The 19,584-nt window shown below is 54.1% G+C and overlaps 1 protein-coding gene across 7 annotated transcripts; it reads right to left on the bottom strand.

Annotated features, from left to right (window-relative positions):
- Nucleotides 1–605: 605 nt before the first annotated feature.
- Nucleotides 606–16,212, bottom strand: Med25 (mediator complex subunit 25). 7 transcript variants are annotated; one of them, XM_052763011.1, is made up of 18 exons: nt 16,010–16,212; nt 15,887–15,932; nt 15,617–15,741; nt 9,684–9,782; nt 9,347–9,467; nt 8,885–9,044; nt 8,635–8,765; nt 8,350–8,437; nt 8,063–8,256; nt 7,633–7,764; nt 6,878–6,963; nt 6,748–6,805; nt 6,536–6,643; nt 4,846–5,034; nt 4,451–4,522; nt 4,132–4,350; nt 3,821–3,998; nt 606–2,168 (listed from the first exon to the last, which is right to left on the bottom strand). In XM_052763011.1, exons 1-18 carry the CDS (start codon nt 16,141–16,143, stop codon nt 1,903–1,905), a joined length of 2,406 nt encoding a protein of 801 aa, XP_052618971.1. In that variant the 5' UTR covers nt 16,144–16,212; the 3' UTR covers nt 606–1,902. The 7 variants fall into 7 exon arrangements, with proteins under 7 accessions (XP_052618971.1, XP_052618972.1, XP_052618973.1 ...); XM_052763012.1 differs by having other exon boundaries at nt 7,633–7,761; nt 16,010–16,211; XM_052763014.1 differs by lacking the exon at nt 606–2,168 and adding an exon at nt 3,282–3,411 and having other exon boundaries at nt 16,010–16,210.
- Nucleotides 16,213–19,584: the final 3,372 nt, after the last annotated feature.

Genomic DNA, 19,584 nt, shown 5'->3' with positions numbered 1-19,584 from the left:
TTCTTCACTGCCAAGCCGCCCACAGCCATTCCCAAGCAATTCCTTTGGAGGGCAAACCCAGTTTCCCTAGATCTTCGGCCTGGTGCCTCCCTGTTCTCCTCTTATTGATCACTCAGTTCACCTGCAGAAAGCCTGCCTGCTTCTCCCAACTTCCTGCCCCCTGCCCACCCCTCACACACGGGTCTCCATCGAGGCTGTCCCGGCTCTGGAGCTGTTCTTCCAGAGGTCGCAAAAGGGTGGCCTGGTGGTCTCATGAGACCCACAGCAGATTTTGTTTGGTCCTCAGTGTGTGTGGTGTTGGTTTGAAGGCCGTCAGGTGGGGCAAGTGTTCTCCAGGTTCGCCACAGTCCCTAGCATCCCATGTCTCAGAGCCACGGGCACGCACTGGCTGCATGGCCCTTCACGTCTTCAGCTGCCACCTGGGTCCCCTATTCTGTCTTTCATTTGTGAGAATCACCCAGGGGAGGGGCCTCGAAGGACAAGAGGACTCCCAGCCCCTCCCAGCCAGACCCCAGGGCAGGTGCAGCAGCTCACGAGCTGGCAGGGGCCAGGCTGCCACACGAGTGGGTGGATTGTCAGGGAGAAGGAAAGCCCACGGCCAGAAGGATAATCAAATTGGATCTTTACTGAGCTATGGTGAATGCATGGAACACAACACAAACACGTATGATACTAGAGTCCATACTTTAAATTCAAAATTGAAAAAATACAAATTGAAAAATAGAAATATTTAGTTATTAAAATTTCTCTCTTGTAATTCTCTTGTGCCTTTGAGTAGAGGCTGGAAGGTTAACACCTGCCCTTCTACACCCAGATGTCAATGCTAGGTCTTGCATGGGACAGAGATGGGCAGATGAGAATTCAACCTTGATCCTTAAAATGGAGTTTTTATTTAGGTCTGTAATGAAAACAGTGACTGTCACAAGTGTGGGCAGCCAGACACTTGGGACACTGCTGGGCAGAGGTGGAGGAACCTCGCCATATTGCAGAATTGCAAGCACCCTGATGCACGGCAGCTTGCACTGTGGTCTGCGTTCACACAATCAGGAAGAGCGAGCTAGCCAGCGTTAGCTCAGGTTCAAGTAGAGTACGGCCCTCGGGGGGCTTGGTCTTGGGTCTCACAGTGTGGGTGACTGGTTCTGGCCACCTCATTTCCAGAAACCAGCTGCAGCAAGGGTTAGCAGTTCCACTGTTCCAGGCCAGTGGCATCCGTCTGCCAGGACCACACCACAGTCATACATTCAGGAGCTGTTTGTGAATATCCCTGCTGAGAGAGATTCAGTGTTCAGAGGGTGGGAACCTCAACCACAAGTTTCTAACTGACCTCCAGGGAACCAGGGCATGGCTCTGCACACTTTGAGATGAACCAAGCGCGGCAATTTGGATTTCCTGCACTTCCTGGTCTCAGATGGTTGGCTTAGTTCAAGCACAGAAGGCCAGAGTCAAGGCGTCGTGGTGCATCTGAATTCCTGGTGATTGAGGCTAGGACCTGACCTGGGTCCTTGACAAACAGTGCCACTTGGGATCGAGGTACGGGATGGCCCCCTCTGATGGAGGGCCCGATCACCATTACAGGGCTGTAGTTGTGCTTATGAATTCTGATGTGTGTGCATACACAAGAGCGAGCCACTTCAAAGTGAGGGGCTGGCCAGGTGCCGCCTCAGACTTCTTCTTCAGCTGCATGGAGATAACCGCCACCACAAATAAATAAAGCTAGCCATGTGGTCAGAGTTTCTGCACAGCCATCAAAAGGCCACAGCTGTGGGTCTGGCAACTGGACCCCATGAGGCCTCTGACTCCTGTGTGCCTCAGCCTGCAGACGCTGGTCAGACTCACAGGACAGCCTTGAGGACGGAGCTCTGGTCAGGACACGGGAGCTCTTTCCACATCACTCCAGGGCGCCTACTCCTGGCTCTCCAAAGCCTCGCTGGCTCGGAGGGCCCTTTTCAGCTCCTGCAGGAGCAGGTCGCGGCTCTGCGCTGTGTACTGGTCGTAGTTCTTACTGTGCTGGGACTCATAGTGACGCTTCAGGTTGTACTCTTTCAGCACTGACACGTTTTTTTTGCATATTAAGCACGTAGGCATGCTCTTCACTTCCACAAAGAAATAGTCTCGCTCCCACTTTTCTCGAAACACGCGGCCCTCTCCTTCTTTCTTTCGTTTGGCCACTTTTGAAGGAGACATGGGTACAAGAAAGATTTCACTTTTCTCTGAATGCTACCACAGAACCACCACGGTGCCAGCCCCGTGACTGAGGCAGGGCCCCGGCCTCACCGTGGAAGAGCAAGAGAGAGTGGTGGGGACTGTGGCGAACCCAAGAGCAGGCGCCCCACTGATGGGGCGGAGCCAGCTAGTATTGCCAGGCAGAAGGGAGGGCCCGGGCTGTCGGGCTTCGGGCACGTCGAGGAGTAATTGTGCGTGTGTGAGAATTTCACTCGAGTTTACAGCTGACTGGAAGGAAGTGACGCATGCAAACACAGGGAAGGCCAAACAAAACTCATCTGTGGTGGCCCACGGGCCACAGACTGCAGCCTCTCTCCTAGGGCGGGTGGGGGACCTGCATATTAACCAGTGTCCCAAAGCCAGGCGGTGGTAGTCCAGGCACAGACCCCACTCACAGTTACCATGTGCCTGTGTGACAAATACCTGCAGACAGGGGCTTCCCCGCCTCCCCGCACCTCCCCCTGGAACCCAGCGCCTGCTCTGTGCAGCCTTGAGTGTTACAGCTTCAAGCACGGCACACACTGTCCCGTGGGACATCCTGACTTGCTGGTGTGGCATGTCACCTCAGCAGTCCCGTGACCTTGCCTCTTGCCTGCCCTGCTCTTACACACCATCGAGCCTTTCTGACACCAGCCCCACTGGCAGTCTCCGTGGTCCTGCGTCCCCAGGACAAATCTCAAGCATTCCAGTCTGGACTCTCCAGCTCTGGCTCCTCCCTATAACGCTCATGTTCCAGGAGCCTCCACTTCCTAACCCTGCATGTCCCTTTTGTGTGGCTTTCGCTATCTGCACCTAGGTCCCTCCTGGCTCCCAACTGCTGCTTCTCCTTCCAGGCTCCTCGGAACCCTGGCTGGGTCAGAGGCATTCTGGGCTCTGGAACCCCTCGAGTGCACAGGAGCTGTACACTACCTGCCCACCTGCCTCTGAGCCTCCCAGAACCAGGCCACACCATGCTGCCTCCAACTCACCCCGGCCCAGCATCACCCAGCCGGGGCCTTGGGGAGTCTGCAAGGCGAGAGCAAAGACAGGCCTAGGGGCGTCAGTGACGGGAGCCGGGCATCGTTAAAAGGAACTTTATTGGGTGTTGGGTTCAGATGAGGTCCATGAGGATGTCGTCCTCCATGACGCTGGGCTGCAGGCCCGGCTGGGGGACCGGGCCCCGGGGACCCCCGCTCAGCAGCATCTGACCTGGGGGGCAGTGGGGAAGGGACTGCATCTCCCAGTGGTCCCTGGGGCCATTGAGGACCCTGGGCCTCTCATCCCACCTCTTCAGGGAACACAAGGCAGTCAAGTTTCTAGGAAGCTCCAGGGACCGCCAGAGCCAAGATCCTTGTAAGCCCAACTAGATGCAGACACTTTCCTTTGTCCCTTTGGGATCCTTCCCCCAGCAGCTTCCCTGACCCTAAGACATCTTCTAGCACCCCAGGACAGCGGAGAAGGTTGTGGGAGGTTCTTCTCTCTCACCGAGGCCCTGCTCCCACGGCTGAGCTTCCCAATGGCCCTGTGAGCCCCCTAGAGCTATGGGGTAATGGGTTCCTTGCCAGTGGCTGCAGGAACTCTCAGCATAAACCCCCGCCCTCCCCTGGAACACCCTTACCTGGCAGTGGAGCCCGCTGCGGAAGCTGTGTGGGCCAAGACTGGGCAGGTGGAGGGTGCAGGAGTTGCGGCCCCAGCTGGGGCTGCCCCAGGCTCTGATGTGGTGGCAGCAGTGCAGGGGCCCCTGGAGGCTGCAGATGGTGGAGGGAGGCCTGGGGTGGGGGTACCCCAGTCTGGGGCTGAGAAAGACAAAGGACGGCTCAGGGGACCCAGCCTGTGCTCCAGGAAGGCCCTGCTGGTATAGCCCACCTCCTCCTCCAGAGATCCTGGGGAAGAACCTGTAACCCCTGCTGGCCTAGTCCCAAGTCTCACCGGTGGTGGGTTAAGAAGGAGGCTCCGCAACTGGGGGTTGGCCCCAGGGTTCTGGGGCCGAAGGATGGGTCCAGAAGGAGGTGGGCCAGGGGCTGCTCCTGGAGGACCCTGGGGTGCCCCTGTCGGGGCCTGGGCCGTCCCTTGGGGCTGGGGCTGCCCTGTAGCCACAGAGGCCCCCACAGCACCCTGAGGCTGGGGCTGTGGTGCACGGAGCTGGAGCTGGGGAACAGACAACATGAGGAAGGACAGGCAGTAGGGTAGCTGCCCCAACTCCACCGGCCCCACCCCCAACCCGAGCAGTCCCCGCCCGAGTCCTCACTAGACTCTGCGGGGGCCTCGCTTGGTCCTCCAGAATGGGGCCCAGGCCTGGAGGCGCCTGCTGTGCCCCCACCTGCACGGGGACAGAGAGGACAGGTCAGTGGTGAGGGAAGGCGGTCTGAACCTGCTGGAGGACCTGGTGTGCAGGAGCAGGGTGCTTTTCTCTGGGGATACACCATCGAGGAGGTGCATCGCACCCTGCCTGGTCATCAAGGCAGGCCTGCGTCAGGGACTGACGTGGACAGAGAAGGGACAAAAGCTGCTTTGCTAGGACACACTCAGGGGGACCTGGGACTCGGGTAAGCTATCTTGGCATCAGAGACAGGAGGCCATGGTGGCTGGCTGAGCGGGCTCTGGGGAGCTGAGAGGACACTGGCTTGCCATCTCCACACTCACCCCTCGCTGCTGCTCCAGCTTCTGCTGCTGGACCTGCTTGTGGTTGGTGATGACCTGGCGGATGCCGTTGACAAAGCCGCTCTGGTCGTAGGGGATGAGACCCATGAAGATCTTCTTCTTAGACGAGTACAGGAGCATCAGCACGCGCACCTCACACGGGGCTGTATGTGGGAAGTGCACGCAGCCCGCCTGCAGACAGAGACTCTTCAGAGGCAGCCTACCAGAGAGGCACAGGATACCCCACCTCATTCCATAAACGTCTACAAGCCCGATGGGCAAGAGGCAGGGAGGTCTCACCACACAAGGCCAGGAGAGCGGGTCAGCTTGGCAGCTGCCCTGGAACCAAGACACAGAGTGACAGGCACTCAAAGGGCAGAGGAAGCCCGGGCACTTGCTGACCACTCGGGAGAAGCCCATGGTGACCCTGACTGTCTCCAGTCATGCCTCACTCTGCACAGCGCTGGGCTGCCTCCCCAACTCACACTGGAAAGGGCTCTGCTGGGGAGGATGCCAGGAAGTCGGGGCTAGACCCTTGAGGGTGGCTCTGTCTCTCCGCCAGTGCCTACCAGCATGGACCAGAGAACAGCAACATCACAAGACAGCCACTTTGGGAGTCTCCCCACAGGCTCTCAGGGAACTGGCTTTGTCTACCTGGGTTTACTTCTCGGGACCTGCAACGGTGCCCACCACCACACACCCCTCTCCTTTTCACAGTCCAGCACAGAAGAGGCAGCGCCAACCAGGCCAGGGCACTGGTGAATGTCCTCCCTACAGGGCTGCAGCGTAGGGACCCAGCTCCGGCCCAGATAAAAGGGGGCCTGGCCGGAAGTTTTGACATTTCTCATTTCCTACAGGAGATTACAGTCATCGCCTCTTCCCGAATGCTTAAAGGGCACTGAGAAGCTGAGGTAATTATCTTGGGCCTGTGAGAGGCCTAGGCAGTGATATCACTGAGCTCCCCCTCGGGTCCTGTTCTGCAGCAAGAACACCAGTTCCTGCTACTCAACCTTGGAACGCTCCCCCAGAATTCAGTGTTTGCACTGAGGAAGCCAGCAGACAGGCCACACCATAGAGGGTTCTGGGCCCAGCTGAGCTTTCTGCCAACAGCCCCAGCAGAATCCCACAGACAGGAAACAAGTGCAGCAGGCAACAACCTCAGCTGAGGTGCAAAGGGCTGAGAGGCTGATGACCAACGGTACTCTCCGCCTGGGGAAGAAGCTGGGCAGAGAAGGCACTGTGCCCTAATCCCACGCACACCGGCACTTGTGTCTTCCCCGAACACAAGTTCCAGCCCGCTAGCACCCAGGAAGGTGAGCGGACGTGGAAGGTGCCTCCACTGATGCAACAGCTTCTGAGTCATGAGGGCAGGCCCGACGCAACCACCTGGGGATACAGATAAGAGCAGGGCCAGAGAAGCCAGGCCTGACCGCACATGGCTACAAATCCAGCCCTCAGGACCTGAGGCAGGAGGATGTCCAGGTGGATGTCCAAATCAACAAAAAAAACGGTCCCATGGGACAGGGATGCAGCAGGAGCCAGAACATGTGGTTAGACAAGGCCCAGGTCCAATCTGTGGCACCATAAATGAAACACAAGGCAAGACAGCAGCTGCTGGGCTCAGGTCCCTGGGGTTCTCAGAGTCAGCAGAATAGGGGCAGACGTTAGTGCCCACCCACTGCCCACCACTCACAAAGCCATTGCCCATGATGCGGTAGAGGCCTTTGAGGGACTCCAGGTCCTTGTTGGTGAAGTGGAACTGAACCATTCTTGAGTTCCGGAACAGCGGGCCCAGGGTGGTCTGGAAACATACAGGCATCATATGGGGGCAACACATGGTAGGGGAAGCATTATGTGGGGAACAAGGGGTAAGGGTGAGGCAGGTCTTGGCCTGGCAGGACTCACCAGCAGTTGCTGAGGGATGAGCTGCATGATTAATTTCTGGGGCCACTGCTCAGTCTTCCTAGGAGAGAAAGAGGAGAGTCAGGAGAGGGGACATGCTGAACCTGCCCCCGTCCCTTGACGGAATACCTACAGGTTTTCTCCATGGTTCACATAGACCTGGCAAGGCAGAGACCTCGTCAGCTTGGTGTTGGCATCCACAGATGCAGGCTTTGGTTTCTAAAGAGAAAGGGTGAATCAGCCACGGCCTCCTGACTCAACCTCTACCAGCCCCGCAGCCTCCCAATTCCTCTACCTTCCCAGCAACCTCACACTCAGGCTCCCAAAGTCCACAAATTTTGGGCCCCTTCTCTGGGCCCAAAATCTTATAATCACTGTCTTCCAGAAGCCATAATATCTGGGGCCCTGCTGGAAGCCCAAATTCTAGGTTTTGCTGTGTGTGTGTGTGTGTGTGTGTGTGTGTGTGTGTGTGTGTGTGAGAGAGAGAGAGAGAGAGAGAGAGAGAGAGATTGGGAATGGAGGCCTTGTACCTGGTAGGCAATTGTTCAACTACTGAGCTTCAACATAAATATTTTGTTTTTTTTTTGTTTTGTTTTGTTTTCTGAGATAGGATCTCAGTATACGTCTCTGGCTGTGGCTGTCCTGGAACTCACTCTGTAGACCAGGCTGGCCTTGAACTCACAGAGATCCACCTGCCTCTGCCTCCTGAGTGCTGGGATTAAAGGTGTGCGCCACCACGGCCCAGCTCGACATAACTCTTAAAGCCCAACTGTGACACCTGGTCCACAGAGCCTCGATTTCCTCTGGACTAACCTCCAGCTGCAAGTGCTCATCACTCTGGGAGCCACCCACTTTCCACAGGCCCAACAAGCTCTCAAATCTACTCACCTCCTGCCACTCGAGGACCCCACTCCAGGCCAGGAGCTTGTTGGACACTGACTGCTGCCCACCAAGTGCAGGAGCCCCAAGCTGGGCTGGTGAAGGACCACTGACCCCCCCTGGGGCTACAGCGCCTGCCTGCTGAGGACAGATGGCAATGAGGGACATACCATCTCAAGGAGTGGCCACCCTAACAGGGGCCGGACAAAGGTCCCTCCCTTTACACCACCACCAGGCATGCCAATCATGAAGAACCAGATCCCAAGAACTACAGGGCACCTCAGAACAGTTCAAGGCCCACATTCCTGCCCCAGAGCTGCAAAGCCCAGCTATGAGCTTCGAGATGTTGTCCCAGGCCCCTTGCACGAGGCCGCATCCTTCCCACCTACCATGCATCCCTGGGGTAGGGGATAGGGCTGGGTGCTAGGAGGACACCTACCATAGATGGAGCCCCAGACTGCGCAGTGGGTGCCAGGCCTGGTCCAGGGGCCACAGTGGAGACTAGGCTAGGCTGGGAAGCAGGAGGTGGCTTCGGGGCTCCAGGAGGCCCAGGAGCCAACGAAGGTGCTGGGGCTTGGCTGAAGGGGGGCCCCACTCCTGAAGCTGCTTGCTGGAGAGGGTTGATGGGTGAGACTGTGGAAAAGACAAGCATGAGTGGGCAGCAGGGTCAGAAAGCCAGTGAACACCCCCGGCCCCGCCCCACACCCCGTCTCTTCCAGGACTCACAGCGGGGGCCCATCCCGGCCTTCTGGTTCTTGGCAGCCTCCACGGCGTTCTGTGCAGCCACCTGAGCAGCACTGAGGTTCCCGGGGACCTGCCCAAGGGGAGAAGACCATGCACCCTACAACTACGCACAGCTCCATGACCCAGGGGCTCTGGACTCCATTACCACAGGGGCCATTCCCTGGCCTGTGGGGCCCTTCACACTGTAACCCCAATGTTTCATTAGGGCCTCCCACGAGGCCATGGCTCTGCAAGGCTCCAGGAGTTGGGTCCCCATAACAACCTTACCTGGTACTGTGGTGGGACAGGGGGCAGAGCCTGTGGGGGTGCTGCTGAGAGTGTGGCCGCTGAGGATGGAGCTGGTGGCAGAGGAACTGGTTGCTTGGGCTGCAGAGGGCCTGGAGCTGAGCTGCCACCAACTGAGCACAGGAAAGACAACCGAGGCCCGAGAGACAGGGTTAGGGTAGGGATATCCACAGTCCATATTAAGAGAGGGCTTAAAGAGGAGCCTCCTCCATGTACCATACTCAAGCCTCACCAGGCAGGACGAGCCCACGCACTAGCACCATGTGCCTCGGGTCCTGGCTCACATCTGCTGGCGCCTGCAATGGTTCCAGCAGGGCAGGAGCTGCCTTCTCGAACAGAAGCCGAAGGGCTGGCAGCTTTCTTGGAGAAACAATGGAGAAGTGGATACCACGCTGCAGGAAGGAACAAGGTAAGAACGGGGCCTCCATCAGTGTGGTGGGGCCAGCCTCTTCCCCCACTTCCTGTGGGACAGTCTGGCCCTCAGACCCCAACTTTCATCAGACTGTTGGGCAGTGGACGGCAGACCTGTCACTGGTTTCCCAGAGGATTCTGAGCAGAGACAATCTTAAGAAGACATAGAGTTCTTGCCTATTTGTTGACTCTGGTTTTCAGACCCAGCCTGGGATCCAGAGGTGCGAACCCGTCCTCCCCTCACAAGCAGGGGTGCGGCCCTCCTGCTCGGCACCCAGCTCACCTCCCCTATCTTCTGCACCAGGCTCTCGGTTGTACAGCCTGAGTACGTGGTGCTCTCCACAGCAGGCAGCAGGTATGGGGGCGAATTGCAGATGAGGAGACAGACTCGGTGTGTCTGGCCACTGCCAGGGACAAAGTCAAGGAGTGGAGCAGGGACTCAAGGCCAGCCGCAGCTGAAGGTCACGCCCTCACCCACTAGGACCATTTGCGGCTGACAACACTGAGGCCCTTGGGTTTAGTGACAGTTTTAAGTCACCTACTGGGCAAGGGCACAGGAGGGAGGTCCCCAGCTGGTCGGGGGCACGGAGGAGGACTTCCCAGGAGGTGGGTGCACTCACATCTGTTCACGCATCTTCTTGAAGTCATCAAACAGCTGCAGGGCGGTGCTCAGGCCTTCGGCAATGAGGCTGCAGCTCTCACCCCCACCGCCCATGAACCTGAGGGACACAGGCAGTCAGCACTCTCCCTCCCACCCCTCCCACACCGCGCTGCGCCGTGTGAGGGGTGCCGTCCCCGAGATTTACTTGGTGACACAGCAGGGCTGGGCAGGGAGAACAAGATAGGAAAGGGTATCAGAGAGGGAGGAGGCGGACCCAGGACACGGAGGCAGCCCTGTGCCTCAGTCCTGGTGTGCCCAACGCCCTGACCGTCCACTGCTGTCCTTCCCTGATGGGCCACCCGCTTCACTGGTTTGTTCCCTTCTTTTCTTCGTCTCACTGTGTAGCTCTGGCTGTCCTGCAACTCACTTAGAACTAAACCAGGGTGACTTCGAACTCACAGACATCACCCTGCCTCTACCTCCCAAGCGCTGGGGTTAAAGGTGTGCATTACTCTGTCTGGCTTTGGCTGGGTTTTCTTATATTTTATGTGCATGGTGTTTTGCCTGGATGTCTGTACACCACACACATGCCTGATGGCCTCCAAGGCCAGGAGAGGGATCAGGTCCCAGAAACTAGAGTTATAGGTGGTTGTGAACCACCAAGTGGGTGCTGGGAATCAAACCTGGGTCCTCTGGAAAAGCAGCCAGTGCTCTTACCTATTGAGCCATCCATCTCTCCAGCCTTTTAGAAACAGGCTGGCAATCCTCCTCCCTCGGTCTCCTAAAGCAGGGGAGGAGGAGGAGCCCTATCAGAAGACAGCGCCCCACCCCTGTAGTGCTACGGTGGAATGTACTCACAGTGATAATGGTCAGGTTAGCCACAGTAACTCAGTGTTACCTTCCTGGAAACAGTCTCCAGACCAGGAATGAAAGAGACAGAAGTAGTCACAGGACCCCAATTCAGGGTCACTTCCGTCACTAGGAAAAAGGGGAAGACGGGCTGGAGAGATGGCTCAGGGGTTAAGAGCACTGACTGCTCTTCCAGAGGTCCTGAGTTCAATTCCCAGCACCCACATGGTGGCTCACAACCATCTGTAATGAGAATTGGTGCCCTCTTCTGTGTACATAATAATAAATCTTGAAAAGAAAAGAAAAAGGGGCAGATGGGAGCAGATGTGGACAGGCCATAGGAAGACCAAGGGGCCACCAGCAGCCAGAGAGGTCAGGAAGGAGCCTCTCCCGAGTTTCAGGAGCCAATACTGTGGCCTTGGACTTTCAGCCTCCGCCCTGTTTTCACACACACACACACACACACACACACACACACACACACACACACACACACACACACAGCTTCTGGCGCCTTCCCACGGCCACCACCTAGGAATCCACCCGCAATGTCCGACAGGGACAGGGTCTGAGCCTCTCATTCTCGTCACCACCTGGCCGACCTGTGTGGCCCCCAAGAGGCCTACGGCAGAAATAGTTGGTAAATGAATAAATGGCTGTCCAGCCAGTAAGGCCTTTGGCTGGGCCTACACTCTTGCTGTGTCTTCTGTCTGCCAGGCTCACGGAACGGCTGATGCACCTGTCTTTGTCCAGACTCCTCTCTAAAGCTACTACATTCTGGTCTGGGTGGAACCCCAAATTATCTGTCCTCACACGTACCCAGCATGCCCTCCTCCAGGAAGCCCAACCACCTGACACCACCATCATGGTACAGGCCCTCCTGACCCTGTAGAAGCCACACCCACCGCCACAGCCGCTCCTCCCCACCCCCACCCTTCATGACTACCTTTGCGGCCTTCACTCAGGAGTCCCAGTCTCTGGCTACAGCTCTATAATTTGTAGAGGTCACACAAAGTTTTGGGCATGGCTTGATGAAGAGATGTACTTGAAATCTCTAGGCATTTCCACACTGTGTCCTCAGGCCCAAGCACCCTGGGGCTTGAAGCCTGTCCCATCCTTCTGTCACAGGGACCTTGCCCTGCCCTGGTCCTTCACCACCTACTCCCTCACCCTCTTCTTCTGCAGCAGCAAGAATTTTTACTGTTACTTTTTGGGTTCTGAGACTGGGTTTAGGTAGCCCAAAATGGCCTTGAACTATATAGCTTAGGTTGGCTTGGAACTGCTCCTCCTGAGTAAAGGCATAAACTACCACGTCCAGCTGCAGCAAAAAATGTAAGGCCAGAGCTGGAGCGGGGCCACACACAAGACAACCCTACATCCAGTCCTGCTACCTAGCTTCCAAACCACAAATTGCTCAGCTTCTCTGAGACCTGCCTGAGGCAGGGGGAATAGGAAACAGCTACTGGGGTGACAGGAACATGTGATACAACGGAGGTGTACCTGCCTGGCACTGTGAGGGTGCTGGAGGCTGCACACTGGAGCTGTCTACTGAACACGCTGTTCAGTGCTGCCAGCTACATTTTAATTAAGAAAGTAACTCAGCCGGGCGGTGGTGGCGCACACCTTTAATCCCAGCTCTCGGGAGGCAGAGGCAGGCGGATCTCTGTGAGTTTGAGGCCAGCCTGGGCTACAGAATGAGTTCCAGAACAGCCAGGACTACTCAGAGAAACACTGTCTCAAAAACAAAACAAAGGAGGTCTGGTGTCTCTGAGGGCCTTTCCCAGCAGCTATCACTCACTGTGTTTACACAGCTATCTCCTTAAGCCTTGAGGAGGCAGGCCCTACTTGGAAGCAGTCCAGAGGAGAAACAACAGGTACCTAGATTTCCACCAAGGTCCAGAACTGGAGGCAGCAACAGGAAGCAGAGGACAACTGGCTGATAAGAAGAGTCACGGAGGTTCCTCACACAGAAATGTACCCAGTAACTTACAAGCCAAGCAGTTCAATACAACAGGCTGGCTGGCATTGGTTCTCAGACTCACCTCTAACCAAATGTGATGGAGGCCTCATATGCACTAACCCTGACAGGCAGCAGTGTGGACCTTGGGGCTTCACAGAACTCCAGATGGCCGTTACTCAAGTCGGACCTCAATCTAGCCCAGTAGTTCCTAACTAAGGTGCCATTTGCCCTCTAGGAGATGCTTGCGAACACCTGGAGACAACTTTCCAGGGGTGCCACTGGCAGCTGGCAGGTAAAGGCCAGGGACACTGTTAAACATTCTCCAAGGTACCGGGGCATGGCTCAGAGGCAAAGACCTTGCCTAGCGTGGACAAAGCCCTGGGTTCCATCCCCAGCAGCACAAACACACGTGCACACACAAAAACCCCAACATCCCAGAGCAACCAGGACAGGCCTCACAACAAAGAATTATCTAGTTTCAGGAGCTAGAAAGATGGCTCAGTGGTTAAGAGCACCAGCTGCTCTTTCAGAGGACCCGGATTCAATTCCAACATCCACACGGCAGCTTAGAACTATCTGTAACCAGTTCCAGAGGATCTGGCACTCTTGAACAGACATACAGACAAAACATCAATGCACATAAAATAAATTAAAATCTTGCCGGGCAGTGGTGGTGCACACCTTTAATCCCAGCACTCAGGAGGCAGACCCTGTCGGATCTCTGTGAATTTGAGGCCAGCCTGGTCTACAGAGTGAGATCCAGGACAGGCTCCAAAGCTACACAGAGAAACCCTGTCTCAAAAAACAGAACAGTGCCGGGCGGTGGTGGCGCACGCCTTTAATCCCAGTACTCGGGAGGCAGAGCCAGGAGGATCTCTGTGAGTTCGAGGCCAGCCTGGGCTACCAAGCGAGTCCCAGGAAAGGCGCAAAGCTACACAGAGAAACCCTGTCTCAAAAAAACCAAAAAAAAAAAAAACCAGAACAAAAAAAACCCTAATTAATTAATTAATTTATATATAAAGATCCAGTCCAAGCCAGGTACACTAAGGCAGCTGAGGAAGGAGGATGGGCGTAAAAGGCCAGCTCTTCTACACAGGGACTGTGTGGCTAGCCTGGAAAACCTGACAAGACACTGTCTCCAATTTAAAAAATGGACTGGGAGCTAGAGAAATGGATCAGTGTTAAGAGCACTGGCTGCTGGGGGGGGGGGGGGGGGCGCTCACCAACCTAAGACAGAGTGCCTGTGTGGCCTGGGCAGGGGTCTCCATGATGGGTAAGGTGACCTGCTGACCTCCCACGCAACCTAAGTCAGAAGCCCATTTTCTAGTAAAAGGGGGACCTGTAGGGCCCTGACCCCCGTTTTGGGTAACTGTTGCCTTGCTTGCTGACCTTGACCTTGATATTCTCCCTATGTTAATTCCCTGCCGGGTTCCACCCTCCTGAATGCTTAAGGGAGGTTCCTTGTCTGTGTATCCTGCATATTGGGCGTTAACAGCTTAGATGCAAGATTGTAAAACATCTGTAGCGAACTTCTGCCCTCTGAGGTTCTCCCATTGTGCTGTAAGCCTGTATTTAAGACCTCCTCCCTCCTTCAATAAACGGCATTTGGCATTAAAAAAAAAATTGTATAAAAAACCAAAAGAGCACTGGCTGCTCTTCCGGAGGACCCAGGGTGGATTCCCAGCACCCACATGGCAGCTCACGCTGTTTAACTCCAGTTCCAAAGGATCTGACACCCTCTTTAGCCTCTAAGAGCATCAGGCACACAAGGGGTACACAGACATGTAGGCAAAACACTTGTACACCTCAAACAAAAATAAACCAGTCTTTTTTAAAGACTTAAGTGCCAAGTGTCAACAACGCCTAGAATGGGAAGCCATGCTTAACCACTAATCTGACAGCCTCCCAGTGAAGTGAAGGCCAGCTTTCCACGCCATCTATACACACACACACACCCAGGACACAGCAGACACTTAAAGCACACCTGCTTCACCAAAGCAGGAAAGTTAAGAACCAGTGGGGACTAGATCAGCACTGTCAAATAAACCTTGACCACGGCCAGACTGTGGATTCCACATGGAAAGATTAGCTTCAGAGGCCCTTCCAGCATCCAGCAGTCTACACTGTTACTTATTTGTAAACCAAGCAGAACAGGGCAAGCAGTAAAGCAGTCACTCACATACAAGGCTATGGTGGTCTGCCCCCAGGGATCCCACTGCCTGGGTTGTCCATTCTTGCCTGGAACAGGGCAGACTCGCCTACCATACAGGTGTAACAAAAGTTGATGGTGTGTCACGTAGTCATCAAAAACCCTGGTAGCGGGGCTGGAGAGATGGCTCAGCAGTTAAGAGCACTGACTACTCTTCCAGAGGTCATGAGTTCAATTCCCAGCAACCACATGGTGGCTCACAACAACCTGTAATGAGATCTGGTGCCCTCTTCTGGCCTGCAGAGACACATGCAGACAGAATACTGTATACATAATAAACAATAATAATAAATAAATAATAAAAAAAAACAACCCTGGTAGCTTCCTCTTTGCCCTCTGGGTTCAACCATTCACGTTGAGCAGAGACAGTTCCAGTCTGGGCATCAACATGTGAGGTGGCAAACTAAGGCTCTGTCGACAGTCACAGAGCAAGCCATCTTGGATGTGGCTCTTCCAGACATGCCAGGCAGTGGATGACCACAGCCCTGTGAGACCAGACCCAACACACAGTTGAACTTATCCTGAGTTCCTGACTCACAGATGGCTTCATAAGGAAGCAACTGCTCAGTTTGAAGTCTAAATTATGTGGCAACGGTCACCCAATAGCATAAAGAACAAATGTAGGGCCTACAGATTTCTCCAACTCAGAAAGCAACAGGCAACACAAAGCAACCTGGGAGAGTTGTGTTCAAAGGCACCATGACTACTCCAGGCAGCCCGGCTTCACGCGCTGGTCATGAGGGCACATCTGGAGTCCCAGCAACCAGAAATTGGAGGCAGGAAGATCAGGAACTCAAGGCAAGCCTCAGCTACATTGTAAGCTACGACCCACCCACAGAAGGAACTCCAGGCCCTGGCGCACTCTGCAGAGCTCAGGCTACCATGAGGTCTCTCCGGGGGTCCCCAACCTGCCCAAAACGGAGGGAAAGCTCACTTGATGCCATCGAGCCAGCTGACGAACTCATAGGCGCTGCTGGTAGGAGCGTGACACTGTACGTAGGACTCTGGTGCGCAGTCCACTGTGTTAAACACCACAAGGCTATACTGGGTTCCACCATACTGGGAGGGCAGGACAAAGGAACTTTAAAACCGAGGTCTTCGGCAAGGAACAGGTCCTCCCAACTTCAGATCAGGTCCATACCCAGCTACCTCCCTCATGCTCGGGACTACCGGCCCCCTCCCCGAGACGCGGCCGCACACTCACGTCTCCACCGAAGTCCGTCTCCGCGGGTGGTCCCCCGTTGAAGTACCTGCAAAGACAGGAAAATGCGGCGTCGGCCCAAGCTGCAGGTTTGGGCACAGGGAGGCGGGGTGGGCCCTCACTCACTCTATGGCGGGCAGCAGGTAATGCTTGCGGAGTCCCTCGAAGTACGGCCCCAGGTTTGCTGTTCCCTCGATCACAAACACCACGTCGGCCACCAGGCCCCCGGCCCGAGACGGGCCCTCGGATCCGGGGACCATGCCCCGCGCCGCCGCCGCCAGCGCCGTAGCTGTTGCCGTCCCGGGACGAGCAGAAGTGCGCCTGCGCGATGCGCGCACCCGCGCCGGACGTCTGGCAGCCTCTGCTGATGCTAAGGCGGCCATGTTTGTGCTGGGCACCCGGGCGTGGCGGTTTTATCCCTACCCTGGCGCTGCCCACACCATGAAACGCTCAGAATGGGCACAATGAGCCCCTTTAGGGGCCTCTTGAGAGCGAACAAACTTTTGTCCACAATATCAAGCACGAAATAAATTGGAAAACGGCACATCCGGCCACCATCTTGGAGTCGGTCTCGAGTTTCCGACTCGGAGCTAAAGGGGAGGTTGGGGAACCAGGTTGCTAGGCAACGCGTACCCAGCCGTTGTGTTCTCACACAGAGATTAAGTTAATAAATTCTCGTCTTTCTGACCGGGAACAGATCGGAGAGAGCGGTCCAGTCACATCTTCGGAAAACGACGTTGCCAGGCAACACTGTAAAGTTGCAGACGACTTGGAAGCCAGGGCAGTTGTTTTCCCTCGCAAAGAAGCGAATTCCAACTTAAGTGGAGGTTGCTAGGCAACACCTGATCCCTGTTTTCTGGGAAAGAAGCCAGTAACTGGCTCAAAGCAAATACGTTTCTTAAAAACATAGATAAAGTAATTAAAAATAATAAATAAATAAAAACAGTGTGCTAGGAATGCGTGATCTAGTTGGGGAAATTGAGCCTCAGCATTGCAGCCAACGGCATGAATATAAAATGACCTGGAAAATTACTGTAACATCTGTGGACGGAAACGTCATAAATATAGTTTACTAATAGAAAGATGCAAAGCCGAGAGGAGGAGGGGGTGACGGCGCATGCCTTGAACCCCAGCACACTGCAGACCTTTGGGGCCAGCCCAGGCTACAGGGGATGAGGACAGCCGTGGCTACACAAAGCAACCTTGTCTCAGAAACTAAAACAGGAAAAAGAGCCAGGCGGTGGTGGCGCACGCCTTTAATCCCAGTACACAGGAGGCAGAAGCAGGCGGATCTCTGATTTCAAGGTCTGTGTATGAAGCGAGTTCCAGAACAGCCAAGGCTGCACAGAGAAATCTTGTCTTGAAAAAAACAAACAAACAAACAAACAAAAACTCAAAAAAAAAAACCCAAAAAACAAAAAAAAAGAAAGAAAGAAAAGTGAAGTGAGAGGGCCAGGGAGCCAGACCAGAGCCATGACAGGTTTCTAACAGCTCTGCCGGGGACCAGGCCTTAGTTTCGGTTTACTGGAACTAGCTGGAGCTAGCACGCAGTTCTCGGGAAGCAGTCAGCAGGTTCCCCATAGTCTTCTGTTGGCTAAAGTAGCTTTCCCTACCCTGCAGCTGGAAAGTCCCTAACCATTAGATCCTCCCACCAATCTGGCCCTAGACTAATCTTTGCTCCACCAATCAGCCCTCAGGCTAATCCCTCCTCCCTGGAATTCCCCTAACTTAAATTCCCTGCTTAAAAGGAGCCAGTGAGCCGGGCGGTGGTGGCGCACGCCTTTAATCCCAGCACTCGGGAGGCAGAGCCAGGCGGATCTCTGTGAGTTCGAGGCCAGCCTGGACTACCAAGTGAGTCCCAGGAAAGGCGCAAAGCTACACAGAGAAACCCTGTCTCGAAAAACCAAAAAAAAAAAAAAAAAAAAGGAGCCAGTGAACTGTTCTTGGGGTTGCCATTTCCCACCACCACATGTTGGAAATAATAAACACTCCTGGTGGTCTTTTATGGAACTTCTCTCGGACCCTAAGAGAAAGAAAAAAAGAAATACACATTTTTTTCACTGTAGGTGGTGGGGAATCTGAACTCAGGTCCTCATGCTTGCACTGAGCCATTTTCCCAACTCCTGGTATTTGTTTGGTAGGCTTTCTGTTTGTTTTTGCTTTATTTCCCTCACCCCACCACCCCAACAGGGTTTCTTTGGGTAGCCCGGGCTGTCCTAAAACTTGCATGCCACCACACCCAGCTTTGTTTTTGTTTTTGAAGATTTATTTTTGTTCTATGTGTATGAGTGTCTCTCTGCATGTACATGTGTAGCATATACTTGCAGTACCCACGGAGACCAGAAGACAGAATTGGAATTAGAGGAGATTGTAAGCCATCGTGTCGGTGGTGAAAACTGAACCTGGTTCCTCTGAAAGAGCAGAAAGTATTCTTAGCAACTGAGCCTTCTCTCCATCTCCAGCCCCACTTTAAAAAAAAAAAAAAAAAAAAAAAAAGGGAAGAAAGTGAGCAGAACAAGCTTCGCTTTTTTTTTTTTTTTTTTTTGAGACAGGGTTTCTCTCTGTAAACAGCCCTGACCATTCTGGAACTCGCTTTGTGAACTGGGCAGACAGATCTCTGTGGGTTCTAAATCAGCTTGGTCTACAAAGCAAGTTCCAGGACAGCCAGGACTATTAAACAGAGAAACCTTCTCTAGAAAACAAAACAAATTATTGTATATATCTTTATTTCATCATGTAAAGAGTACATTTGTTGTTAATTATTTGTGGAATATTCCTTTACACTATGCGAATATATGTCACTATGGTTGGGTTAATAAAGAAGCTGACTGGCCAATAGCTGGACAGGTAGAGGTTAGGAGGGGCTTGCAGACAAAAATAGAGCCCAAAGATGAAGAGAAGGAGTCTGAGAATCACGAGGAGACTCGGAGAGAAGGAGGTGAACTTGATGTACTGAGCAAAGGTATCAGGCCATGTGACAGAGCATAGATAAGAAATATGGGTTAATTTAAAATGTAAGAGTTGGGGCTGGGGGTTTGGCTCAGAGGTTAAGAGCACTGACTGCTCTTCCAGAGGTCCTGAGTTCAATTCCCAGCACCCACATGGTGGCTCACAGCCATCTGTAATGAGATCTGGCACCTCTTCTGTATACATAATAAATAAATAAATCTTAAAAAAAAATGTAAGAGTTAACTAAGCCGGGCAGTGGTGGCGCAAAAAAAAAAAAAAAAGAGGGTTGGGGATTTAGCTCAGTGGTAGAGCACTTGCCTAACAAGCACAAGGCCCTGGGTTCGGTCCTCAGCTCTGGAAAAAAAAAAAAAAGAATTAACTAGTAACAAGCCTGAGGTGGGCAGTGGCGGTGCACACCTTTAATTCCAGCACTCAGAGGCAGAGGCAGACGAATCTCTGAGTTCAAGGCCTGCCTGGTCTACAAAGTGAGTTCCAGGACAGCAAGGACTACACAGAGAAACCCTGTCTTAAAAAACAAAAACAGAGCTGGGCGGTGGTGGCGCACGCCTTTAATCCCAGCACTCGGGAGGCAGAGCCAGGCGGATCTCTGTGTGTTCAAGGCCAGCCAGGACTACCAAGTGAGTTCCAGGAAAGGCGCAAAGCTACACAGAGAAACCCTGTCTCGAAAAAACAAAAAAAAAAAACAAAAAAAAAACAAACCACAAAAACAAACAAACAAAAACCCTGAGCTA

Source organism: Peromyscus californicus, unplaced genomic scaffold (genome assembly GCF_007827085.1).
Source record: "Peromyscus californicus insignis strain IS unplaced genomic scaffold, ASM782708v3 Scaffold_4__1_contigs__length_199733344, whole genome shotgun sequence".
Lineage (NCBI taxonomy): Eukaryota > Metazoa > Chordata > Mammalia > Rodentia > Cricetidae > Peromyscus > Peromyscus californicus.
Note: the sequence above shows the minus strand (reverse complement) of the source record. Positions and strands in the feature narration are given on the sequence as shown.

Coding starts and splice junctions, on each gene's coding strand:
- Med25 (XM_052763011.1), bottom strand. CDS start 16,143: ATGGTCCCCGGATCCGAGGGCCCGTCTCGGGCCGGGGGCCTGGTGGCC. Junction 15,742..15,886: donor AGACGGACTTCGGTGGAGAC/GTGAGTGTGCGG, acceptor CTGCCCTCCCAG/TATGGTGGAACCCAGTATAG. Junction 5,035..6,535: donor GCATCATGGGCAATGGCTTT/GTGAGTGGTGGG, acceptor CTCTGTCTGCAG/GCGGGCTGCGTGCACTTCCC.